The sequence below is a fragment of the Carettochelys insculpta genome, chromosome 26, assembly GCF_033958435.1.
Source record: "Carettochelys insculpta isolate YL-2023 chromosome 26, ASM3395843v1, whole genome shotgun sequence".
NCBI classification, from domain to species: domain Eukaryota; kingdom Metazoa; phylum Chordata; order Testudines; family Carettochelyidae; genus Carettochelys; species Carettochelys insculpta.
Window position 1 is genome coordinate 16,607,659 of NC_134162.1, and position 27,186 is coordinate 16,634,844.

Sequence of the window (27,186 nt, forward strand, 5' to 3'; positions counted from 1 at the left end):
AGACACAGAAGTATCCTGTAGGATTTGCCTCAAAAAAGCCTTCTGCAAAGGATCCAGAACACAATATACCTGCAGAGCCCTCCCCTCATTTCTGAGCATAGCCAGAGTTCAACATAAAACTTGTCCCAGTTTCTTTATAAACTATACTGCAGTCTCAGACAGTCCAGAGCATGGAGCCTTCTGCTTCCTGTGCGAATAACACCACACAAGCCTTTGAGCCTGCCCCAAGGCATTTCCTTAGCTGAGTCGTTATAAATAGCACCATTGCCCCCAAGTGTTTGCATTTCCTGCGTTCTAGCACACCTGGAGGGACGGAATGGTGTGTTAGCCCCACAAGGGACTAGGTGGGTCCAGTCTGCAAGGGGAAGAAACACAAACATTACCACTGCCCTATGTAAACTAAGCCATAGAAGAGAGAAAGGCACCAGCATTCTAACGTGGAAGGCAGACGCTACTGGCTTATTGTTGAGTCTACTAGTTTTTAAAGGCTTTGTTAATGCCAGATGCAAAAGGATTTCTGGAAATGGACACCCATGTCACTGAAGGTATTCAAAAGCATCTCCACTCTCCTCCTAAGGCACTGAGTGTCCCAAAACACAGGCGAGACTTGAGGGAGCGCCTTGCGGCTATGTGTTGGAACCTGCAGACGCTTCTGATTCAGGAGCAGGGTGATTTATTTTTTAAGACACAGTAGGGAGGTCAAGTTCTCTCTTGTCCCAGTGCTAAGAATCTATACGTGCTCTGAGCAAAAGTAACAGGGTGGAACCCAGTTGTTTGTCCCCCCACACACACACTGCAGAGAGGAAAGAGTCACCAGTAGAACCTGTTCTCCAGCTCCAACCTTCATTGCCTATCCCAGCAAAACCAGGCCAAATTTCAGGCTCTCCTCGTTGTTTGATCTCCTGGTTTTCTGGGCCAAAGACACATGCTGTTAACCCAGAGACACGCCCTTCAGAGGAGCGGCTGCTTCACTTGTGCAGGCTTCTTTCCCTATCTTACTCTCCCGTAGACGTTTCTGTTGTTGCTCCCAGTTTAGCTGATTTCAGTCTCTCTGGAGAGATGCTGGAAGGACTCAGAGCTACCAGCTTTCTTTTATTGCTCAAGACAGAATTGGCCTTTCTGGACTGAAATTCTTTTCTTGCCTTTTCTGAGGGCTGGAAGAACATAGCTTCCTGCATAAAAATTGCTCCCAGATTTTTCTGAATAGGTTTGGGGGAGGATTTCCCCCTCTTTTCCACCCCGGGAAAGAGTCACTTGCTATCATGAGATTTCCACAGTTGTAACACCATGCTCCCTACCACTAGGCAGGGTTTTTATAATCTCTGTATGCACAAGAAGGGGTATCACTACTCAACATTTCTATAGACTTCACAGGCAGTTCACACCACACACCCCTGCCAAATAAGTAAATATTATACCTATTTACAGAGGCACTGATAGCAAAGACTTTCCCAGGGCCACGCAGCACATACTTGTTAACCAGAATTAAAACTCAGGAGTCCCTCGTTCAAACCATTAACTTACGGTGCCTTTCCTTCCCTCACATGTGCTATGTTTTGTTATTATAGCACTGCTCAAGAGAGCTGGATACTGAGGTGGGTTTATGGCTTTTTAATTAATACAACCTTCTGGAACTATGCCAAATAGATAAAAGGCAGCAACTGTAGCAAAGTTGGATTTCTCCAACAGGATGGTGGAATTAAATCCCTTTCTCGCTTCTGCCTTCAGAGGAGTGTCCTGCACTCACATAGTAGGGAGCAGCAGGAAGAACGATACCCAAGTGTTATGAAACAGGCTAATTCCTAATGAGTTGTTCAGCAACTTTTAACACAGAACAGCTGCCAGGGTGCTTTCATCAACATTAGATCAGAAAGACAGACCAATCACCCAAATAATTGAGCAACAAGCCCCCACAAGAGCCAGGGTGGCTCCAGGCCTTGCCAACCAGAATAAGCACTTGTACCAAAAAAGCAAATCAGACAGACAATTAAACAGAACTGAGGTGAGTCACCCTGACTTGTACTGAGGCTCCCCACTGTTATTCACTGACCCAACCTCTACACTTGTTTACCTCACCTCTATGCTTGTCTGTCCATAGGCTAAGTTCTTCAGAGGTGTATGCCTGAAGAAAGTGCCCAGCATACAACAGAGGCTATCACAGGTGAACAGTTTTAATGCCATGTGAACATACCAGCACATAGAATCATATAATACTAGAACTGGGAGGAACTTGGAGACATCATTGAATTCAGTCCCCTGCACTCACAGCAGGACTAAGCACTCTAGATCAGATGTTTCCCAAAGTATAGTACATATTCCACCAGTGGTGCGTGAAAGGATTTCAAAGGGGTATGTGGCAGAAAATAAATTACTAAATATCAGGAGATAAGCACTGGGACAGCACAGAGAAGGGGTACACCAATAAAGCCAACGTCCAGAAAGGGGAACGCAAATGTTTTAAGTTTGTGCAACACTGGTCTAGATCATCCCTGACAGATGTTTTTCTAACCTGCACTTAAATCTCTCTGATGGAGATTCCACAACCACCCTGGGAAATTTATTCCCATGCTTAACCACCCTGACAATTAGGAAGTTCTTCCTAATGTCCAATCAAAACCTCCCTTGCTGTGATTTTACCCATTGCTCTTTGTCCTCCACCACAGGTTAAGGGAAATAATTTTCCTCCCTCAAATTAATGCCCTTTCAGGTACTTGACAGCTGCCATGTCCCCTCTGCCTTTTTGGCAGACTAAACAAACCCAAAGTTCTTTCAATTTTCCCTGACAGGTCATGTTTTCTAGACCTTTAATAATGTTTGTTGCTCTTCTCTGAACCTTCTCCAGTTTGGCTGCATCTTTCCTGTCATGTGGTCCCCAGAACTTGACAATACTCTGAGGCCTAATCAGCACAGTGTACAAGATTTACTTCTCATGTCTTTCTTACAACACTCCTGTTAGCATACCCCAGAAAGATGTTTGCTTTTTTTGCAACAGTGCCACATTGTTGACTCATACAACTTGTGATCCACTATGACCCCAATACTGAAGATACTGAATGGAACTGGTGCCAAAACTTCTCTGTGGAGCCCCCCTTGTTAGGCCCTTCCAGAATGACTGAACCATTGATTAAATATTCTGTGGAAATGGTTATCAAACCAGTAATGCACCCACCTTACCGTAGCTCCATTTAGATTGCATTTCCCCAGTTTATTGGTAAGAAGGTCATATGAGACCATATCAAAAGCTTTACTGAAGTCTAGCTGTACCACATCTACCACTTCCCCATCTCCACAAGGCTTGTTATCCTATTAAATAAAGCTACCAGGTTAGTTTGACATATATTCTTTACAAATCCATACTGTTACTTAACACCTTATCTTCCATATATCTGCAACCTGATTCCTTAAGTATTTGCTCCATTACCTTTCTTGGCACAGAGGTTAAGCTGGCTAGTCTAATTTCCCCAAGTTGTCCTCATCTCCCTTTTTATAAAGGGGCACTATAATTGCCCTTTTTCAGTCTTCTGGCATCTCTCCCTTCTTCCATGACTTTTCAAAGATAACTAATGGCTCAGATATTTCCTCAGTCAGCTCTTTCAGGACTGTAGGATATATTTCAGACTCTGGAGATAAAGTAATTTTTAGCTTGTTCTTTTCCTATTATGACTTCTGAACCTCTTTCATTTTCTCCAGCATTCACTATGCTAGGCATCCAATCACCACCAACCTCATTGAAAATCTAAACAAACAAGTCATTAAGCACCTTTACCATTTCCACATTCTGTTCTTGTTTTTCCTTCTTACTTGAGTAAAGGAGTTTACCCTGTGTGTGGCTTTCCTTTTGCTTCTAATATATTCATACACTTTTTTGTTATCCTTTACGTCCCTAACTAGTTTGATCTCATATTGTGCCTTAGCCTAATTTTGCTCCTACATGTGTTTGTTTCTATTCATCCTTTGTGACTGACTTATTTTCCCACATTTTGTAGGACTACACAGCAGAATAGTTTGCTCTTGGGCCCTTAACGGCTTTGAAAAGTTGCCAACTGTCTTCAATTGTTTCTCCTCTTATCATCACTTCCCCTGGGACTTTAGCTACCAACTTCCTGAGTTTGCTAAAGTGTGACTTCTTAAAAATCCAGTCTTTGTTTTGCTGTTTTCCTTCCCACCATTCCTTGGAATCACGAACACTCATTTCATGATCAGCTTCTCCCAAACTGCCTTCTACTTTCACTCACGTTCTCCCTCTTTGTTAAAATCAAATCTAAAAGCAGCCTCCTGCCTTGTAGCTTTTTCTACTTTCTGAAATAAAAGGAAGTGTCATACATTCTCAAGACTAGTTAGATAATATGTCCCCCTGCTGTAACACTTTCCCAACAGATGTCTGGTAAGTTAAAGGCCCCCATCACTACCTAGTCCCATGCTTGGGATGACTGTTAGTTGTTCATAAAAAGCTTCATCCATCTCTTCTTCCTGGTAAGGTGGTCTGTAGTAGAACCCTACCATGACATTGCCCTTGTTTATTAACCTTTATCCTCACACGGCCTTTCAATGAGCCTGTCTCCTATGTCCATCTCAACCTCAGTCCGAGCGTATCCATATTTAATATATAAGGCAACAACTCTTTTTATTCTGCCTCTCCTTCTTGAGCAAGCTGTATCCGTCTATATCAATACTCCAGTCATGTGTATTATCCCAAGTCTATGATATCAACTCTGTCAGTTATATTTATTGGCATTTCACATTCTTCCTGGTTATTCCCCATACTTCCTGCATTTCTAGAATCGACAACTAAGAATGATTTGATTTTGCCCTCCACTTCTGCCTATCCTGTTCCTCAGTGTCCCAGTCACACGCCACGGTGGTCCCTCAGACCCAGGGCTCGGAGGAAGTCATGTCCCCCTCCTGCTCCCACTCTGCACACGCATGCCAATGGCTACGTCTACATGTGCACGCTGCATCGAAATACCTTATTTTGATGTAGCGAAATCAAAATAAGCTATTTCGATGAATAGTGTCTACACGTCCTCCAGGGCTGGTGCCGTCGACGTTCAACTTCAACATTGGGCAGCACCACATCGAAGTAGGCGCTGCAGGGGAATGTCTACACACCAAAGCGGCCCACATCGAAATAAGGGTGCCAGGAACAGCTGCAGACAGGGTCACAGGGCAGACTAGAACTTCCCAGGCAACTGCTAGCCGCTCCCTTAAAGGGCCCCTCCCAGACACACTTGCACTAAACAGCACAAGATCCACAGAGCCGACAACTGGTTGCAGACCCTGTGCATGCAGCATGGATCCCCAGCTGCAGCAGCAGCAGCCAGAAGTCCTGGGCTAAGGGCTGCTGCACACGGTGACCATAGATCCCCGCAGGGGCTGGAGAGAGCGTCTCAACCCCTCAGCTGATGGCTGCCATGGCGGACCCCACTACTTCAATGTTGCAGGACGCGGATCCGCTACACGTGCCCTACTTAGACGTTCAACGTCGAAGTAGGACGCTATTCCCATCTCCTGATGGGGATAGCGACTTCGACATCTCACCGCCTTACGTTGATTTCAACTTCGAAATAGCACTCACCACATGTAGACGTGGCGGGCACTATTTTGAAGTTGGCGCGGCTACTTTGAAGTAGCCGGCACGTGTAGACGCAGCTAATGTGTCATTTCATCCACAAAGGGCAGCTATCATTGTGTTTACAGACTCATGTGGGAGGGACACCAAAACAGATGGTGAGTCAGGACACGTGGGTACTATTCTACATTCTATTCTACCATTAGTGAACCTAACACGATCCTGGGCAAGCCATGCCCCTGCTTCGTCTGCCCCTGCCCACCGGGAGAGCAGAGCTAAGCAGTTCCAGGACCATTGTAAAACATTTGAAGTTGCTAGCAAAAGGTGGAGCATTTATGTTACACATGCCAAGCAGGGATTCACACATGAAGAAAAGGTGCAAGTCTCACCTGGGGAAGGTTCCTTTTCATGCCAGCAACCTCCCCTGCTCTGAACAGCTTCCACTCTGTCAGTGTGACGGGCAGAGTAGTGTCCTTCCCACGCACGCAGGCCCGCGCTGCTTTCAGCTCCAAGGTCTTGCGACTGAGAAAGCGGGGCTTGGGAGGAAGCTGGGAAGGGACAGGCCAAGACACCCAAGGTGAGACGCAAGCTTTGGCATTAAAACCCTTGTTACCCAGGTTCCAAAGAGACTCAACAGCATTAATATGCAGCTTATAGGGAAAACTTGATCCCTAATTCCCATAGCATCTCAGCTCTCACCCCTCCGTCCCTGCCATACACACTTAACTCAGACCCAGCATTTCATTCACTTGCAGCTCAAGCTGCCCATGCCTGAACGTGGGATAACTCAGGAGGGACAGGTGTTCTTCATGCTGGAAGCTGGTCTCACCGTGGGTACGTTGAGCTGTGACCCAAGTCGTAGGTGTTTATTGCAGATGTACATTATTTTCAGTAACAAACAGGGATGACTGAAGACACGTGAAAGGGAATAAACTGTGCTTGGGGAGGAGGACAACACGAGAAGGCCATACTGAAGTTCACCTTCCTTCATGAGGCCCTGCAGCTGCCTGCCTCACCTCACTGGCAGTAAATTCTGCCCAAGGAATATTCTATTTGTCGATGCACTTAACTTTCCCCAAGCAACCAAGCGAAACTGTCCATGTCTGGGTATTTCTAGACACCTAACCACAGAAAGTAGGTCCAGTTTTGTGGCTGGGCTCCAAGACACCTGCTTTCACATCCCAACACTAGGCACTCTAGAGTTAGACCAATGTGCCTGTGCCTCATGGACTCGAACACAAGGGTCCTGCTCTCACCTTAGGAGGCTTGAAGGCATTCTTTGGGGGTGGTAGCTTCCAGGCGGACGGGACCCTCCACAATGGTAAAGGCAACCCTTTGATATCTTCATACAGATTCTCCTTCGCAGGACCTGGAGAGAACCACCAGTAAGTGCCTCATGAAAAATGAGCTGTAAAATGCCCCTCGGGGTCACCAAGAAATTAAACCAAGCAATGCTAATACCTATAAGGACAATCTGCCAGTAGCATCAGGGCAATAAGTTCAGAGACAGACTGTCCCCCAATGATGCTGCAAAATGGCCATGGAGCTCCCAAAGCCCTTCAAATCCCAGCATCCATGGATGTGGGCACCCTGCATAGGTATCCCACTAAATCACAGGTATCTGCTGCTGCAGTACCACAGCCATCAGCACCTGCAGACAGCTGCCCTTTCCTTCTGCAAGTGTTTATATAAAGCAGCCTGCAGCATCTATGGGAAAGCTGAAACCAGTTCAGCTCTGTCCTATTCCAAGTCCCACTAGAGAGCCTGGTGGTAGTCAGCCCTACTTCCATCTTACCCAGGGATCAGACATGGGGAAATCCAAACCACAGGCCTCTCCCCACCCCCCGTAATGTCCTTGTCAGAGCACAGACACGTACAGAGAATGTCCTCGTAGATGTTGTCCTCTGACTGCGTGTAGAAGAGTCTAGATCCTGAGCTGCTATTCAGCTCCTCATGGAACTTCTGGGACCTGTTAGCTGCCATCCAACCGCGGAAGCCGTGGATGTCTTCAAACTCAAAGGACTTCCTGAAAGGAGACCAACACATTTTCTAGCAGCTTCTTCTCAGGAGGGATGCAGGACAGAGAAAGGAGGAAGTGAGGCCCTGCCCACACAACTCACCAGCCAAGGCCCCCAGCCTGCCACTCACTGACTTCCAGACAAGCCAATCATGCTTGTTTCCCCTGAAGAGCTCATAACCCCAACAAAGCAGGTGGGAGGCTGTTGATTATCTGGCCAAGGAGCAGCAATCCCAGCTGGCACCTGCCCAGAGATGCCAGTGCTGAAATCCTGTCTGGCAGGAACCCACTGTGCAGCTGTCTGGAGAAAAGGATCCTGCAGCAATACTGACAAACACTTTTACTGCCCCCTTCCCATCATTTTACTGCCTAGTCATTTTGCATCTTAATTCCCATACTTGGCTTCTTGTGAGGGGTTTTGCTGTGACAAGCAATGCCTTTGCATCTTGAGCAGTAAGTAGTAGGCAGAATTCAGGTTTTAATTTTTAATAAATTTGATATCAATTTAAATTGGAGTAGTGAGAAATTGTGGGTGGCAGACAATTACCCAATGGCAGAGGACACAGTTTCAGGACATTAAAACACTAACTTTTAAACATGAATTGTTAGTATCAGATGGCAAAATATACCAGGCAATAATCCCAAAGTCAAACCAACAACCTTCCTACTTGGCCTATTTGTACATTTCAGGTATCGTCAATGACAATACTCTTCTGGCGGTTCCTGCATGACCCCTTATTTCAACATTTAGCATCTACCGAGTTCAGTCTAATCCTGCTAAGGATAACTGCTACAGGGCTTTGTCCAAGACCAGGCCAGGTCAACTCATCATAAGCAATAAGGGATGGATAAGCCATTAAAAACCCTAGATTTATTGCAGCCTGTTTAATACCATGGGAAGCACTGGCAGATCCAAGAAAGCCAGCTCCCTGCTGCTCCACACAATGCTTACCCACTAACTCAGAGCAGGCCGCCTCTCAAAGTCTCCTACATCTGTAGAACTAGCAAAGCAGAAACACAAGTGATACATTGAGTTACTTGCCTAACTGAGACCCACAAGCAGCACCCCAAAGTGTAGGGTGGGCAGGAAGACCCCAGTTCTGCCAAGGGCCTGGGCACCACAGCTAAGCCAGCTTTCAGGTTTCTAGGATGAGGTTTGTTTGGGGCAATATTTGGGACACGGGGAGTTTGCACACTGCACGGGGTGTGCATATGGGTGGAGGACACATTTTAGCCCCCTCCTTATTCTTCTAAAGAAATGCCAGTGACAGAGCTACCATCAGTACCACAGACTAAGGTCTCACCCAAAAGTGCAATGCACAGGAGGTTTTTTAGAAACAATATGGTTCTCACAGGTTGCTCAGTGACCCCGTTTGGGTGAGGAACTTGCTCAGCAGAAGCTGAGGAGGCAGGCACACTGGACAAACAGCAAATAAGAATTAAGCCACCTACCTCTTGGATCTCCCTCTGAGTTTCCTGTTTTCCATTCCAGGCTCAGGCTTGTGGGAGGATTCTGCTGGGGAGATGTTACACTGGCCTTCCAGGGGCTTTTCTGTATCACAGCTGGCGTGGTCCCTTTCTGAGAGGTAGCGGAAAGTCCTACGGGGCTTCGGGGGAGGGATGGCAGCAGGCCGTACCTCCAGTCCCTCAGCCTCTGAATAAAAGTTTTCAAAGCTCCTCTCCATCACACCGAGGGGATCCACTCCTTCAGCATGCAGTTCTCGCTCTGTTGAGCCACAGCTCTCTCGTTTTCTTTTCAGCTCCAAGGCCTCCACTACCGCCTTGTCAGGAGGAACAGCTTCTAGACTTTTCCACACCCCTCGTGAGGTGTAGGAGTTCCCTGGTGGTAAAATCTGCTCCGGGTCCAGCAGGCCTCCCCGCCAGTCTGCATCCTCCTCCGCATGGCAGCTCGGACTGCATGTGCGCACTTCCGACCCGAGGATCTCAGAGGAACCCCAGTTGCCATCACCCTCACTCTGAGAAGGGCTCCTGCCCTTCTCCCTCAAGTCCAGGCCTGAGCTCTTGGTGTTTGCTAGCTCTGCTGTCCTGCTATTCCTACAGCCCTGGGGCCTGGCCTTTGGCAGAGCCTCAGAGACATAGTCATACTGTACCCCAAAGTCCTTTGGTTGCTCTATGTCCTCCCTGCAGCCCCCTCGAGTTCTCCCCTCCCAGTGGGAGATCTTCTGTTTGATGTTCCGGCAATGGCTGCGGGAAAGCGTTTGCACGGCACACCGAGAAAAGCCACCATCTGAGGTCCCTGTCGGGTGCATGACAGGATCCTGGATCCTCACAAAGGCACCATCGTAGACACGTCCTTGTCCCTCCTGTGTTGCACAGTGAGACTGCAGAGTCCCAGCGCAACTGCTCAACTCGAGTCAGGCAGCAGGACACTGACAATCCTCCTGGACACCAGCCTTGCAACCCTAACTCAGCGCTGGGGAGAAGAGAACATCCGTCAGCAGGGCTTCAAGGCCCCACTCACTCCAACCAAGAAGTGCTCAGTAGCAAACATGAGGGCACCGCAGTAAGCTGGCTCTCCTCGCCAAGCACTCAAGACTGGTCTTCCCACACCTCTCCCCACTCCTGAAAACACCCTTTTCCCCCAGCTACAGAGATTTTATCAAGGTACCAGGATTTCCCCACCAAGGCAGGGCGGCACTCCTATGCTGGCCACCAGACTTGCCGCGCACGCTGCTTGGGACACAGACTGGTTTTGCAGTCTCAGCTCACCGAGCTATGCCCGGGCTGATGCAGCACTTCTGAAGACAGTAGCGGCAGAAGCTCCAGAGCAGACCAAGCACAGCGTTTCCATGAGCCTGTCCTTGGACTGTGCTCGGAGTACGTCAGCACAGTACATTAGCGAAGACGCCGACAGCAGCTTGTGCATGCCGGAGCTCCTGCCATTGGAGCTCGCTGGTGAGGGAAGGTGCTGAGACAGCGCTCAGTGCAGCGCAGCACACAGGGCTTCCCAGCTCCAGTCCACAGCCCTGCCCATTTTGCCAGGATGCAGGGAAGCACCAAGCTGGCTCACAGTGTCTTTTGGGAGAGCGAGGAGAAACAGTAGCTCCGCTCACTCCCTGCTGTCTTTGCCCCTTGGGCCAGGGTCTCTGCTCAAGGACCCAGAGCACAGGCCAGACAGACAGTCATGCACTGGAGGACTGAAGACAGAAACCCTGACCAGATACAAGTTGGCTTGGGTGGTTTTGGCCACTGTGAGAGCAGGTACATTGCTGTGCAGGGGAACAGCTGCAAGCCAGGCTGGGCTATAGGTACCCAGCACAACCGCAGCACAGACTTCTCAGGCAACGGCCGCAGCTCCAGTGCCTGTGAAGATCCGTCAACTTTGTGCCCACACCTGCCTTTTACCTGCAGAGAAGTGTCTGGCCCAAGTCCTCCCCATCCTTTCTTCCCAGGCCAGAGCCAGCAGAGCCCAACTTGCAGAGAGGAGTGTCTAGCATTAGCCTCCGGCTGCCTGCCAGCTCAGGTACTTGCCATCTATCCATCCTGGGGGTCCTGACACTGGACCTATTGGCAGAGCTAACTAGGTTCTACCCCAGCTCAAGGGCAGGCTGGCTGCTGATAGCTACATGCAGCAGCACGGCCACACTGACGGTACCAGCTGAGCCCCAAGAGCGCAGTGTACCCAGGCCAAACACCCCCCTGTAGCAACTCCCCCACACTGCTCAAAGGGGAAGTTTGACTCAGAGAAGTGGAGAGGCTTGGCCAAGGCCACAGCAAGTGCAGCTGTCAGATACGGTGAAAGCCCCAGGATCCTAACTCAGGCCTGTGCTCAGACCACAACCCCCATGACAGCCCCTAGCTCAGTGGCAAGACATGATGCTACGAGCATGGAAGCTGCTGTTTCTGATTGCATCAGTACCGTCTGCAGTGACTTTCCGAATCACTGTGAAACCCACCCAGTCCTCACTGACTCAGCATCTGGAAGAGCTGACGGAACCGAGAAGGGACAGGCACAAGTCAGCAAGCAACAGAGCATAAGACTGCCCACCCTGTCACCCTGAGAGCTGCCTACTGCTCTACCAAGGAACAGGCGCTGTGCCTCACTGCGTACAGCCTGGAGTAAGGTTTATACTGAATGCACACTGACATTCCCATCCCAGTAGATCAGCTCTCAGGGGGCCTCCAGCATCCCCACACTGCTCAGGAACTCTCCTAGCAAAGGGAGGCCAGACATCACTGGGTGCCAGGGATTTGCAGAAATGCACTGCAAGGAAGAGGCCTGGCTTTTGCTCTGAGCAGAGGCTTCTGGCCTCCCTCTGCAAAAGGAAGAAGAAAGGCCATTTCAACAACAGGGCCACCTGCAGGAGAGATGCGCTTGCCAAGACAGCTCACTGCTAGAACCAGCAAAACCAGCTCCTTTTTAGCCAGGACAGCGCACAGTTCGTCAGGCAGGGACTGCAGCGGCAGTGAGAGTCAGCACCTGTATAGATGCATAGTGGAGCTTACCCCTCTCAGGTGGCCTGCTGTCCACGCCAACCTGGAAAGGCAGCTCCCTTCCCCCCGCAGAGGGGCAGATGACCCTAGCAGAGGCTGCTGCTGTGCATCTCCAGGGCTGGCAGCACTGGATGTTGCCTTCTCCGGCGCTCTCCTGGAATGGGAGAACACACAGCTTACTGCTCCAGAAAAACATGACCAAGCTAACGCCCCATCCCAAGCAAGGCAGCAGCCACCTGGACGGCAATGCACTATTCATATGTGCAGCACCCAGAAACCCCACTGCACTGGGGGCATGTGCTTCCCTGATTGAGCAAACTGATGCAGGCCCAGGACTTCACATATAGAGAGCTCAGCGCTCCAAGGCCAGGGCTGAAGCTAAGGAAGCCACAGCACCCAGCTTCCCAAGTGCAATGGGGGCATCTCCCCACATGGGCAGAGTACTTACCTTGCAGGCAGAGCACACCCACCCCATGCTGGTAGGGCCCTCTGTCCATCTGGGCTGTGCTCAATGCACCCCATGGCAGCCCCAGTGCAGCACAAGCCCTCCCACCTTCCTGGCATCAGCAGACCAGGACCAAAGTTCGTCCAGCAGGGCAATCACAAGAGGCGAGGTATAGCAAACAGAAACTGTCTCCTGCCCCTGCTAGAGGTACAGAGGATGGATGAGAGCCCAGCATGCTGCAGGGCAAGCTATGGCATTCCAGCAGCTCACACTAGTACCTATCTATCCCCCAGATAGACACTCCCAACACAAGCAGCCCTCCACCTGCACCACCCCCAGGCCCTCACGCCAATCACCCTAGTATCAATGCTCTTTCCTGGCCTGGCTACTTGCAGCCAGAGCCCTGGCAGGAGCCCTCCACTTCGCAGCAACTATAAATGAGCACCGTCTCCAAACATCCTGAGCCAGGAGCCATCCTTCAACTCATCTGCGCTGCTGGATTAGCAGGCAGCAAAGCACTCCCTCCCCTCGGTGGCCACAGCTGCCGTGCAGCGATAACACAGCCCTCACACTTACCAAGCACACCCTTGGTGGGAGTCACAGAAAGCCAGTGCTTAGGCCATGGGAGCGGGTGCCCAGAGCATGCTACAGGAGACGGAAGCCAGTAGTGAAGTGCTGCGGAAAAAAGCCCTTCCGGCTGCCCTTTGCCAAAACAGGTCTCTACTCACTGCACACCACTCCATAAATCCAGCCCAAGGCAGGGAGCAGACACCTCAGAGCTGGTAGGAACCAGCAGGCCTGGCACACCTGAGCCACCCAGAGCTGGCTGGGGAAGCAGGACTAGGAGCACACAGGGAAGCAGCCCAAAGCAGCTTGCAGCAGAGAAGAGAGGCTCTCAAAGGCAAGGTCTCCCCCTCAGCTCAGTGAGCAGGAGCAGTTCTGGACCCAGAAGACTCAGGCCTGCTGGCAAAGGAGCCTGGACTGCAGAGTGAGACAGGCTGCTGATCAGGGAAATGGACCTTCTGAGCCACGCAACAAGAACCAGCACCCAGCACAGCCACACTCAGTGCCCAGAGGGACTCTGCTACCTTGAGGCCTGACCCTTGCTGTGCAGGGTGGGGTCAGGTCCCCAGCTATGTGAGTCACAGGCAGGACCAGAGAGGAGAGCAGCTGAAATCACTCTTGTTATCAGAGCTCCCAGGGAACAGTGGGCCCTTCATAGGGCAGAGCCCTGCACTCCATCGGCTAAAGCTGTGTCCTTCTGCCCATCCAGCCCTACTAACAGCTCCACAGGGAGCCTGGCAGCAGAGTACTACAGGGCTCACTTAGCCCCCTGGAACAGGGCCACCCTGTCAGCCAGTCAGCACCCCATGAGGCAGAGGCAGTGCAGCCTTGGAGGCAGCCCTGTACTTGTAGCCACCTCCATACATTGCCAAGGGGACTGGCAGTGTTGCCAGTCCCCCGACAAGAGCAGCAAAGAGGAGAGTGCACTCCCAAAGGGGCAAGAGCCCACACAGGCAAACGGCAAAGGCACATGGCCATCAGATCAGCAATAACCAGAACTCACGGCAGCTCAAACCCTGAGAAAAGCGCATCCGTGAGAGGTGCAATGCCAGTTCTGGCCACTCAACATCAATCCCAAATTCATCTGGGGATTTTTAAAGCAAATATTTGGTAGTCAGGTAACAACCTAAGGGCCTGGCCTTTGTGGCAGTGGAGAAAAGCTTGGTAACGTGATGGCTCGGACGGGTCTTTGCAAAACTGATTTTTCAGTCATGATTTTAAATCGCCCTCAATATTTTTGAGGCCCAACTCCCAATTTTTCAATTGCTTCAAGCCGACAACATAGCAGCACATGCCTGTCCACCCAGGTCTTTCCCAGCCACGCTTCATAGGGCATCTGCAGGAGAAAACCTTGGGAGGGCAATTTCAAGAAGCAACAGCAACTCACCAGCCAGTTTTCACTGTTCTGTAGGGCTAGCTGCCCACTGCATGGCTCATTTGCTCCACTGAAGTTCTCTAAGCCTCCCTCCTCATTGCCAGCTGAGCAATGCCCACGACATTGACTCGAGGGGGTACCAACACAGCGTGCTAGCTCAGACAGACTGTGCTCAGAACTGTCTTGGTGTACAGGTGTTCCGGGCCTCAAGACTGCATAAGGCAGACAGCAAATGCGTCTTCTCTTCGTCAGCCAAACAAGGGTCTAACTCTCACCAGGAGAGACCCAACTCACAGCCACTTCTCTTGACAAGCACCTCAAACTTCCCCTCCATTAAGCTGTTCAGCTTTGATTGCAGACCTGGGACTCAGTCTCTAGGGTGTGTTGCTGGTCCTTGAGCAATTAATTAGAGCCAGATCCAAATGACACCAATTAATTGCATTCCACCCCTGAAATACAACTTGACAGAAGGTGAGCTAAAGGAACTGCCAACATCACCTCTGCCTTGGATCTAGTCAGCCAAGCGGAGCACTGGGCAGGTATTTCTCAAATCCACCCACAGGTTCAGAGGAAAGGAATGCAGCATTTAACCTGTATGGACTTGTGAGACAGACTGAAACTTCCCTGATCTTTTAGCTACATCTTATGGGATTCCTCTGTAGGAATTCCAATCCCCCTGGGTTTTCCACTTGTCAGGCTACAAGACAGCATATATCTGATCAGCAAGTTTGCAATAAAAACAGCGAGGTACTTCCAGACTCTTCCACAAGCAAGTTACTCAGACTCCTGCAGAACCAAGGTACGTAGACTTGGGAAGGAGGAGTCTGCTCACCCAGTTCTCTTCTATGCTATTCCAAAGCTCTTCCCTATTGTACATTTCTAGTACTTCTAGGAAAATTTGGCTTCCTGCACATGAGCAAGTCCTGTACCCTTCATCCCACTGCTCATTCTCTGCACCTCCTTAACTGTGTCCCTGATCCGAGAGCTCTTCAAGCAGGCAACATCCAGCTACAAGCTAGTTTAGTTAAATTTACACTTTAAACAAGGTTAACTGATTGCTGTACCCTGACAGAGCTCTCTCTAAATTGCATCCACAGGACTTGATTGTCTCCAGGTTGTTTTCCTATGTTTCTAAAAGTAGCCAAACGGCCACCCTTTCCCATGAATGGTTATGACACTTGCATTGTCTTCCATCTAAAGGCAAGAAGCATAAATTCTAAATCTATATCTTTTTATTTTAAATGTTCTTCCTAGGTATAGAAAGTTTTTAAAATGTTCTTAAATGCAACCTGGCAACAAAGGTCAGCATTTCTTGAGATAAAGATGTTACCTCAAGATGCAAGTTGCATTCAGTTTCCAGTGATAGTTTCCAGAACATCTTCACCCAGTGCTCTTTTTTCCAGTACTGAGAGCCAGAGTGCATTCTAACCATTCTCCATGCAAAGAATCCCAACAGGATTCAATTTCCAGAAACCATATGCGCCAAAAGAGAATGCAGCCAACATAATTCAACAACAAAATACTCTTCATTGTTGAGCCCACCCACCCCCAAACTGTAGTCACACAATTTCAATTAGTAACTGCGGGACCTGTGCTAGTCTATATACTGTCAAAACGAAAAAGCAGTCAAGTAGCACTTTAAAGACTAACAAAATAGGTGATGAGCTTTCGTGGGACGGACCCGCTTCTTGAGATCATAGCCATACCAGAACAGACTCAATATTTAAGGCACAGAGAACCAAAAACAGTAATCAAGGTGGACAAATGAGGAAAAAAAGATCAAGGTGAGCAAATCAGAGAGCAGAGGGGTTGCGGGGGGGGGGGGGGGAGAGAAGGTCAAGAATTAGATTAAGCCAAGTGTGCAAATGAGCCCCTATAGTGACTCAGAAAATTCCCATCCCTGTTCAATCCACATGTTGATGTGCTGTTCTGGTATGGCTATGGTCTGAAGAAGCGGGTCTGTCCCACGAAAGCTCATCACCTAATAAATTATTTTGTTAGTCTTTAAAGTGCTACTTGACTGCTTTTTTGTTTTGATAAACTCAATTAGCAAAACAAAGGCACTAACGTGCATGCAGAATCTCCTATTTCAAGGCTACAAAGCAGGCACCAGAACCCACAAATTCATGCCCTGAAACTGTTGCAGCTTTCCAAGCCAATCCTTATAGTTCTGGTTCAAAAAGCTTCTCAAACCTGAACTACCCACGTGGTGAGAAGTCTTCCTGCCACCATGACACAAGAGGAGGAAGAGGGGGAGAAAGACCTTCAATCCTCTTGCCTTCTGGGAAAGCAGCCTAGCAAATATCAAAGTCACTAAAGATACTTATTACTCACTGTGAATGCACAGCCACTTTTATTCTGCTCAGATGCAAATCCTGTGCTTTTCTGAGCAAAGCTTTGCCCTGTTCTGGAAATGAGAAAGCCTGGGCCAGTATCAGCTAACAAACACCACTCCCAGAATGCTGCATTCTGTTTGTCCCCAGTCCAACAGAAACCACCTCTGTTAGGCACTGGAAGCTGCCACTGTGCTAGCAGCAGAGCTGGACACCAGCACCCCATGGGGTATGTCTGTGCAGATAGTCTCTGACCGAAGCTGGGGTGCTGACTGTTGTGCGCACACATCCACTGTAACCCCAGCCAGGCACAGAGCACATGAACTTGCAACCAGCATGAGCATAAATGTTCAGTGCTGTGTTTCAGCTAGAACACTGGAACTGCTTAAGGAAATGCCTCCTGTGCCACTGGGTTCTGAGCCATTTGGCATTAGGCAGGAAGTGCAGCATTGCCAACTCATCACTTGTTTTACACTTGATATTTTTCCAAAAGACCCAGTTCTGAGAGTCTTGTTCTCAGGGCTTGTGAAATCGCTAGCTGTTGTGGCTGCAGAGGGAAGATCCTTAAAGAGTCAAAGGCCAGAAGGTAAATGAAGCCCAATGCTTGTTATTTTGTTAAATCTGAGGAGTTATGGGGCTTGACTCAGGATTCCTGAATGTCCAGGATCAACACCACGGGAAGGGCTGCAAGAAACCTGGCTCTGAATTTCAGCCAAGTCTGGTGGCCATTTGCCTGAGGGCCCTGCAGCTTCACACCAAGGTGCAGGTGAACTCAGACACCCAGCAGGCTGAAAGAGGGATAAGACCTAAGATCACAGAGCCTCAGGTGCTCCCTGATGCAGAACTGACACCAGTCAGGAAATGCATGTTCCCCCGCAGACAGGGAAGGTAGTGAAGGAAGCTTGCTGCACCCCCCGGGATGATGGAGCTACTCCCCACTGAGACCTTTGTCTTGCCCCATCAGAAGGGTTTGCACTGACTGAAAAACCAAGACCTTTTGGCCTCTCTTGCATTCCCTCAGCTCCTTGCCCTCGGACCAGCTCCTGTGCCCCTAGGGCCAGTGTCACTGCACATCTTCCAGTAGAACAGGCAGAGCCTCCAGGGCTTGCTGGAACCAGGTTCTCTCCCAAGGCTAAGGTTTCCTATAAGAGTATGGCAGGGGAAGGCACAGGCTCACATGGCCATGGAAGGTGGCACAGGTGGCAAGTCTGTGGGGAGGAAACTGCCCTCCCCCCCCAACACAGGAGAAGCAGTGGGGCCTCCTCAGTGGTACTCGCTGGAAAGGGGCTCGGTAGGAGTGACCTCCCTGACCCCCAGGTTCTTCGCCCCCCAGGACAGACAAGCCTGTCTGGCAGAACAGCCTGGGCTATCAGCTGGGACAGAGGTGGGGCTCCTGAGCCGCCACTGGATGCTTCTCCACCAGGCTGTGACCTCAGAGCCGTGCACAGGGAGATGGCAACCAGACAGAGCAGAGGTTACACACAATCACAGCAGCCAGCTGCAAACTGCAAGACTATCAGGCAGCCTTCTTCAACCCCTGCCACGTCCTGATTGCACATGGAGCTGCCACACGAGCAGTGACCTCGCAGAAGAGCAGTGGGCACCAGGTGCTTGGTATCATGAGCCATTGGGAAACAGGGTAGCTGACATCACTGTGTCAGTCACAGCTCCTCGGGCCAGGCACCGCACTCACCTCAGGAGTGCATGCAGCTCCAAGCTCTGTCAGCATGGCATTCCACAGCTGAGCACGACAAGCTCAGCCAAGGTGGAGGGGACCACAGAGTATCTTCCTCTCACTCTGGCTGCAGAAGAGTCCAAGAGCTCAGATCCCTGCTGCTGCCTGTGCGCCCCAGCGACAGCAGGACATGCTGAGCAAAGCACTCAGAACTGCAGTCCTGGCAAAGGTCTGTGCTGCAGCTGCCTTCAGCATCCTGTTCCTTGGGACACCAGAGCTGGGAGATGAGCATGAAGGGAAGGCAAGAGAGGAGCAGCTCACTCCATGTCACACTCCTCACCAGCTTGCGGCCACCAGTGCCACCCTCCCTGTCACAGTCCGAGCCACCAGCTTTTGTGGAGCAGCTGGAGCGATGCTGCAGAGTCATAGGGGCCAGGATTGTCTCCTGTCCATAACCCCACTGGGAGGAGCACCTGATTCAAGAAGCTCCAGGAAAGAGTGACCCTCCACAGTCAGGCCTTGTTGCAGCTTTTCCAGATGTGCTTGGGCGATAAGCCTCTTGACAAACTGGAAATGAGGGCTTTGCTTTCATCAACAAGTTCACCTACAACCCCCGGGTACCACCAGTCCTTCTGCACAAGTTCCAGATACCACTGTCGGGAGACAGTGCACTGCCTGGCTTTCCTGGGGTCAGGCTGCAACCAGCCATCTGCTTGGAGTCCACAGTTCCCTTTGGGCCTTCTGACCTGGCCAGCTGAAGCAGATGGCAAACACCTCCTGTGAGTGGGCACTTACTCGTCCCACCACAAAAAGTGTTAAGTGAAGGCCAGGGATGGCACTCGGCTTAAATCAGTGGGCAGAAAGGCCACGTCCCAGCTGGCTCCACAGCTCCTCACTCAGTACCACTTCGCTTGGCTTTCAGAGATGAACCTCCAGGTTACAAACAGCAGCAGCTACCTAAATAACCAGCCTTGCCCCGTGCTGGAGCAAAGTGCCCAGTCTGACCCATCAGGCCTTGGTAATGCATCTTCATGGATCTGCAGTGGCCAAGCTGCTGGCCTGGGACACAGGCGGTTCTGAGCCACAGCATTATCGCCCATCCCCTTGCACGCAGGCTGCAGAAACAGGTTTACTGGCTCTGACCGAAGGACCCAGGAACATGCATTTAATTAACAGCCTCCCAAAACACTCAGAAGAGCAAGGAAAACAGAGCCTCCACATCAAAAGGCTGGGTCCACAAGGAACCAAGCTACAGGAAAGCCAGATTGGCCACATGGAGTCAGCCCTTTGGCCCTCCTAGCCCAGAGACCCATCAGGAGCCAGTGCCAGAGGCTTCAGAGGGAACCAACAGAACGGGAATAGCTGTCAAATGACCTCCCCTGGTGGCCACTCCCTGCTGCTGGGGTGTCAGAGATTTAGGGACACCCAGAGCAAGGGGCCATGTCTGTGACAATTTTGCTAGTTACCCATGATGGACCTCTTCTCCAGGAACTCAAAGGGCCCCTTCTCCTGACAATCATGTCACAGGAGGGGAGCAGTCATAGCCGTCTGTTTCTAAGCAGCTCACTCCCCCACAGCAGTTGGCAGGCACATGCACTCTGAAGAGCAATTCTCTCCCAGACCCGAAGCTCCCTCCCTTCACAGCTGCACTGTGTATTTCCCTGGTCAGGTCTCTGCATTGCTAGAGCTCCACATCCTCGCAGATATTAACCTGCTCTCCGCCAGGCAGGCCTGCAGTACTCCACTTAGAGTCACTGCACTCTGCAATCCCCAGCCTGTACCAGGAAACAGACCTGCACAGTGGCCCTGCAGGAAGCCCTAGGGCAGACGAGACTCCTGGCCTTCCTCCATCAGCAGAACAGTTTTGTTGCGCAAGCCACAGCCCTCCTCCTAGTCTCTCCTTCTCCCTACCCTGCCTGCTCATCAGTGGCTGAGCACAGCTGCTGCGATGGTGCAGCCTAGAGCAGGATTCCCCATGTCACTGACGTGGACTTCCAGGGCCACAACATGCCCTCAGTAGTCCAGGGCCTGGGGCCCCATCGACTGGCGCAGCTGGGGGCATTGGCACAAACAAACATGATTCCCAAGAGCACCATCCCACATACGTGCAGGAACAGCAGTTTCCCAGACAGGGAACACAGGAGTCCGCCCAAGCCTGAGACATCCTGACAGGGATGGCCCACTCAGTTCTTTCCCCTCTAGCTAGGCCATGCTTTCCTTTGCGGTGGCAGAAGGGACGGACAGCAGACAATGCACACGCCATTGTTCAGATATAAACAGATGTAGGAGCTGCCCTTCCTGCTGCCTGCCCATCACCTCCCCTGGAAGGAGTTATTGCTGTTTACAGGATCTTAGAGAGTCCCCGCAGGTGGCACATGTTCAGATGCACTGTGATTGTCTTCCTGCAGGGGAGGAAGAGCTTACATAGTAACCTGCACCCTGACAGGTGCAAGGAGCAGGGGCTGGGGCCACACAGCCTGAGCCACAGCACACAGTGCAAGGGGCCAACAGGCTCACCCTGCTAGGGAGAAAAGCATGCACAGCTCATGCTCCATTTAACAGGAAAGCGAGGGAGCTTCCAAAACAGATGCGCCAGACAAGTGTGCAAGAGACAAGTGAATCAAAGAGCTGCAAACTGGCTATGCAGACAGATGCAGGCACACAGCTTTGTTCGTCACATTACATGGGGCTTGCAAGAGAAGAGAAACTGCCTAGGCCAGATTAATTTCTCCATGCAGGTGAAGAAGATCCTGACAGATACATCTTCTTGTATTCCTCACCCCTGCACAGGGGTCTTCAGCAAGTTGGGGTTATATCAAATATCTGTTCATACCCTCTCTGGTTTTGCCCAGCAAGAAGATGAGCCCTGCTAATCAGTGGGTGCCCTCTTTAACCCAAAATCCTGGGAAAGGCAGGGCAAAGCACTCTGAAGGATTCGTCAGCTACAATCCACTACCCCAGGCCCAGACAACAACTCCACAGGGAGGAGTCCCCAACAAAAATGCAGCAGCCAAGACCTGCTCTCCCTAAAGTTCCTTAGGTAACAATCAAGCAGGTTTTAAAGAACTTCTCAGGCTCTTTGTGGGTTACAGTGGAATGAGGAGCATGAACACAGTGACATTTGTTCTCCTTTGCCTTCCAGAGGCGCCAAATGTTCGGCTTTACCTAAAAATATCACAGCTTGCCTGTAAATTGTCTATAGGCGCAGAGATCCTTCCCACTCGGAGCCTGGCCAGGGGCAGACAAGGGAGCATGACTCATCTAGGACAGCTGTGGGGCTTCAGCAGGTTTCTGCTCAGTCCCTCTGTTCCACCACAGGGCTCATGTGCTGCAGATTCCCACCTCTACCCCAGCCTGGCCCAGACAGGCTGGTTACTCTGCTGGCTGCTCCCCAAAGGCTGGAGAGAAGGCTTTATTTGAAGCCAGACCTCTGCACACAGGCCTTCCAGGAATTCCAACAGACACTCCTAGATGGTGAGTTGGAGTGCCACAGCTGACCCTTGCCCTCCATCTCCCAGCACCTGCACATCATGTGTGGAGGTGATAGGGCAGGAAGGTAGCAGGGGGCTAGTAAACCTAGTCCTGGCTAGAAGGTATCCACCTTGCCATCCCTGCCACACACCTGGCTGTACGGTTGACTGGCAAAAGGAACTGGCTTGTGCTGAAGTGCAAGGGGAACAAGTTTCCAGGTGTCTGACACCTGTGCCCTTCTCTGTGAGGTCTCAACACAAAGCTTGTCAAGTCAGCAGGCAGCTTTCCACTGAATTCAATAGACTTTGGATCACATCTCCAGCCCCGACACACATGGAGGGTGGCAAGCACATGAGGCCTCAGACATCCCACACACAGACCTGCCCACCTCAGCTTTGCTCTCAGCGACAAGGGCTACCAGCTCTCCCAAGTGAATGCACTGAAGCCAGCATGGAAGAGATTTTGGTCACAGGCAGACCTCTAGGATGCAACATCAGGTCAGGATGGCAAGGCAAGTGCAGGGCAGCTTGGAGCAGGATTAGAAGAGTAGGTTTGGGGTGCTAGCAGAGGGGGTCTGTGCTTCATGACAGCATTCAGTGCTCTTCATGTGCAAGAGGGCAGCTACAGCTGAGGGCCCCAGTGAACACAGATTTTACACTTCCCTCCTGGCCACTGAGGAAGCAATTCAATGAACCACGAAGTCACTGCTGATAAAATTCACAGATGAACACGACTGGCTGCAGGGTGAACAACCAGGTGGGCAGGCTGCTACAGAGAACCACGCACAGGGCTTGGTAAGTGGGGCAACTGATATACTGCTTCTGACACAGCCAAAGACAAAGGTATTCACTCAGGAAAGCAGGTCACATCTACCAAATGGAGGCAAACCCCAGAGGGCTCAGTCTCAGAACAGACAAGCATTTCAACAAGCATTCCCAGTGCTGCAATGGGGCCAAAAAAGGCTAATGCAATCCCTGGACTGAAGGAGCAAGTGGTGTAGGGCAGAACAAAAGCTAATGGATGGACATCATTCCATTTGGAAAGACCACCAGGGAGAGCAATCAGCCCCTGGACCATGCGCCCGAAGGGCTGGTTTCCTTTCTGGAAGGGATGCTTTAGCTAAACACAAGATAATAGGTTCTAACCATGGAAAACTGGGTGAAATTTATGACTTGTGTTATATGGGGGTCAGACTGGATGATCTAATGGCATCTTCAAGCCCCAAATACTACGAACCTGGGAATTCAAACAGCAGGAATTCCAAGCGCTCCTGAGCAGTGACGAACTTGTTTCCACTGCAGCCACGACATGGCACCAACCATGGGAGTCAAACACTGAAGGCCACAGGGAGATGGGCTGCAAGCTCCCACTTGGGCATTTGGAGGAACCAGTGCTTCAGGGGTTACAGCAGCCAAGCTTAGCACAAGCAGACAATTAAGGTGTTTACGAGCAGCTCAATATTCACCCCATCCTGTTTGGAGCCCTGACAAAGCACCAGCATGGACAAGCTGTTTGTAGCCATATGAGGCAGAGCCCGGCACGGATACAAAACCACGTACCTGCATCTACACCCACCCCCAGAAAAACGTGCCAGGGCTGAAGATACCCATAGATGTAAAGTAGGTATCAGCAGATTTGCAGCAATCTACCAGAGAGGCCTGCCAACAGCTGGCCAGTTAGTTCAACAGCACATGCAGAAGCAGGGGACTCTGGGGCTTTTCCCACCCCAGAGAGCTGAACTCAGCTAGCACGAGGGCCCCACAACTTTTCAGTATCTACCAGTGGCATTTACACTGGCTTAGATCACAAGCTGTTCAGGGCAGTTCCACAACTGGGGCACATTTGTTCTCCAGCACAGGAGCATTTTGATCCCTGGGGGGCCCCAGGCACCTCGGTAATGGCACAGCCGCTCCAACAGAAATGGACTAATCCCTGCTCCAGGGGAACAGTGGTGTTACTAGGAAACTCGAGAGTGTACCTAGCACAAGTAACCCTGGCAGAAATCCACCTCCCAGACACTGGTTGGTGCGGAAGGTGACAGGAACAATACGCAAACCAAACCAGGAGCTGAAAAGTGGAATTTCAATAATCCTACTCCATGACTCATTTGTCTGCCTGAGCCTGCTCTGGAAGCACAAGGACCCCTCTTTCTTGGCTTCACTGAGTTGAGGATGACAACACTGATAAACTCCTAGTGTCAGCCAACTCCAAGGGGCCAAGCAGCTCCTGGATGCAGGCTGCAGAGCTGGAAAACACCCCAAGCCTGGGAGACGTTAGACTGGAAAGTTTTATGAGATCACACAGCCCTCCCTATGGGCCTGGCGCAGGCATGTTCAGCCTGGCTCTGAATATCCCAAGGAAATGGGCTTCCTACCTCCCCTGGGACACTCTTCTCCCCTCAGTGGCTGGGGGAGCCCCCCCACTATAATCAGCTTTGTATGCCCCTTTCCCAGCTCCTCTCATTGCTAGTTCAGATCCTTGCACCACCCTTGAGGGCTCCTCTAGCCTCCTGGTGAGCATGGCCTGCACCCACCCCAGCACTCATTGTGTACACAAGGCATCAGCCAGACACCTTGCACTCAGCATCTCCCCTCCCACACCATCCCACAGCTCTGTTGTGACCTTCAGGTGAGGGGGTGCTCACAGTGTCCCAGGGCAGCAAGAGGGAGTAGGTCTTCCCACCACAGGAAGGCAGACCCAGCCACACTGTGCCACTATTTACTTATCAACGACCTCCAGCTTAGCCCATCTGCTGAGATTCCCTGCAGCCTCTCTCCACCCCAGCACCTCTGCCTCCCCTGTCGGCTGGGGGCTCCCCAGCTCAAGCTGCAACTCTCCACCCACTTCTCCTTTCCCTTTACAATCTGTTCGTCTGCTCTTGGCCTCGCAGTCACTCCCAGCATCGTCAGTGAGCGATGTTAAGCTGCTGCTCCCCATTTTCTTGGGCCTCAAAGACACCACCAAATTTCACTCCACTGCCCAGCTCCAGCCAGGACCATCTGTTCCCTCCACCCCATCAGGAGGGACCCGGCCCATGTTCACCATCCCTCAGGTTAGCATCACCACTGTCCCCACAGCCCAAGCTCATACACCAAACCTTCTGTAGCAGCCATACCTCCCCTTGCTCCACTGTGGCAAGCAGACTCTCCTGCCTACTGCCTCATTGCTCCCACCCACCCCAACTGGCATTCCAGCTAACCCCTCCCTGCTGTCTCTGGAGAGGCAGAATAATGCCTAATTCTGCAGGAAAGGAACACAAGCCACAACCTGCTGGGCCCAACCACTGGGGGCCAGGTCCTCAAGCCACTAGCTCAGCTTTACAGCATCCGGCCCCCAAAGCCTTCCCTGCTAATACTACTGGTGCACCCAGAGCTCATGCTGTGATCTGATCTGCCACCACAACCAGTCCTGACTCATCTCACACAAACAGGTTCAGAGAAGCAGAGGGAGTAAGGGGTTTGTGATTACCAGAGCCAAGGATCCATACGCCACAGACCACCTGCCTAGATCTGCTGAGAAGCTGCCACAACTTCACTTTGTACTAGCAGCAGCTTAGGGCCAGCTTCCCCAAAGCCATTGCCCTGATCAGTGAAAGGGAAGGGGAAAGATTCTGCACTCACATTGACCCATGGTGTGAAAATCAAACTCTACAGCCATCCACTTTCTGCAAACACAACTCTCTCCTGGGCCAGGAAAAAAATCAAGGACTCCAAAAACAGAAAAGAAAACCAGAGCAGAAACAGATCTCACTACTGTGATCCACTACAAGAGACTGACTGACAGCGTCACACAACAGTTTGCTCCATATGCTGTTCCTCTCTGCCCATGTACAGCAGCAGGCACATAGAGATGTGCAGAGCCTGGGTGGAGCAGCAGTCCCTACAGTGTGTGCTACCAGGCTAGAGCGTACCAGTAGCCAGGTGGCCAAACCTGGAAACCGAAGTAATAACTGCATGTTTCTAGTTTCCAAATCCACTGGCATGACACACCAGCATCCCCTGAACCATGAGCGTCTCAGGAGCACTTTTGCTTCAGCCAAAGCGGAGCCCTAGGCTGGCAAGTGCACTGGGGCTCAGGAAAGGGTCTGACTACTCCATCTTGCACCAGGCAGAAAACAAACAGAGCTGGGGTTGGGAGGAGCACCAGTAAACCCACAGGCCTGCTCCACTTACAAAGGACAGGTCATGGCCAGCATTTCATCTGATTTTTTCCAACCATGTGTATAATGAATTTTGTTATGTGCACCACCAGTAGACGCACACGCTGCTGACTGTGGGAGCTGTGTGCACTCTGCTAATCAGCTGGACAGCACCTGAATTTGTCCTGGGTGGCTGCCCAAGTGCTCAGTTTCTAGAGACCAAGGGTCACTGCTGGTCAAACACATCAGTTCAACAGTGCGTCTTCCAGGAAGACAAAAGCCAGTCATGCCAGCCAGGACACCCCAGCACCCACCCGCATCCCCAGGTGTCTCCCCCGATGGCAAACACCGATTGGCCAGAGAAGTAAGCCACTGCAGTCCTGAGATCGCCGCTCTGAGACAGACAAAGCCAGAGCTACCTGAGACTAGGGCTTCCAGCTGCAGCGCTAGCTCCTTCCAATGCTGCCCAAACCCGTGTTCAGTGGGCTGGGACACAAGGCCTAGCTCAGAACTCCTGTCTCATCTGATTTGGAACTGCAGCAGCTTAGGCTCCTGTGGGAAAACACAGAATGTTGCCCTGTGTGTCTCTCCCCCTTGGCTGAGGGAGTTTTCAGAGGAGAATCCTGCAAACCAGTGCAGCAGCTCCCAGGGCTTCTCCTGCTGAGAGTTTGAACAGTCAGGACTCCCACAGGCATGGGCTGTCTTTCGCAGGCAGCGAGTGACAGCACCAGCCAGGCACTCTGGAGACACACCTTCACTTTCCTGCTCTACCACAGACTCCCCGACGGATCCTGGGTAAGTTACTCCGGCTCTTGGTGCCTTGCTTCCTTCCTACGTGATGAGAACAGCCCTTCTCTGCCTCACTGCTCTTATATGGAAACACATATTGTAGGCTGAGGCACTTGGCCATCAAGACAATGAGGTGGGGGCCAAGGCCGTGGGGCCCAGCCTGCTTACAAGTAAGTGAAAAGTAAAGACAAACCAGTGGCAAATGTCTCCCAGCAGGTTCCAAGACAACAAGAACTGTTGCTGGTTCAGGACAGGAGCCTCCAACTGACAGGGTCAGGCAGACACTTCCCTAGTGGGCAGGTTTGTCCATAATTACCTACTAGAGCACTTCTTGCACCTTCCTCTGAAGCAGCCA

At 51.1% G+C, this 27,186-nt stretch overlaps 1 protein-coding gene across 3 annotated transcripts in view; it reads right to left on the bottom strand.

Moving 5' to 3' along the window:
• DENND2C (DENN domain containing 2C) overlaps positions 1 to 27,186 on the bottom strand; it is a 47,732-nt gene that overhangs the window by 18,683 nt on the left and 1,863 nt on the right. For 2 of the 3 annotated variants that reach the window (XM_074977352.1, XM_074977350.1), the window contains exons 2-6: positions 12,054 to 12,195; positions 9,039 to 10,020; positions 7,447 to 7,595; positions 6,826 to 6,938; positions 5,959 to 6,117 (exon numbers count right to left, since the gene is read on the bottom strand). In XM_074977352.1, coding sequence (XP_074833453.1) covers positions 5,959 to 6,117; positions 6,826 to 6,938; positions 7,447 to 7,595; positions 9,039 to 9,856 — 1,239 coding nt within the window. In that variant the 5' untranslated portion in view covers positions 9,857 to 10,020; positions 12,054 to 12,195. Of the gene's footprint in view, positions 1 to 5,958; positions 6,118 to 6,825; positions 6,939 to 7,446; positions 7,596 to 9,038; positions 10,021 to 12,053; positions 12,196 to 12,842; positions 12,895 to 27,186 lie in introns of those variants that run through there. The other variant, XM_074977351.1, reaches the window with a different exon arrangement.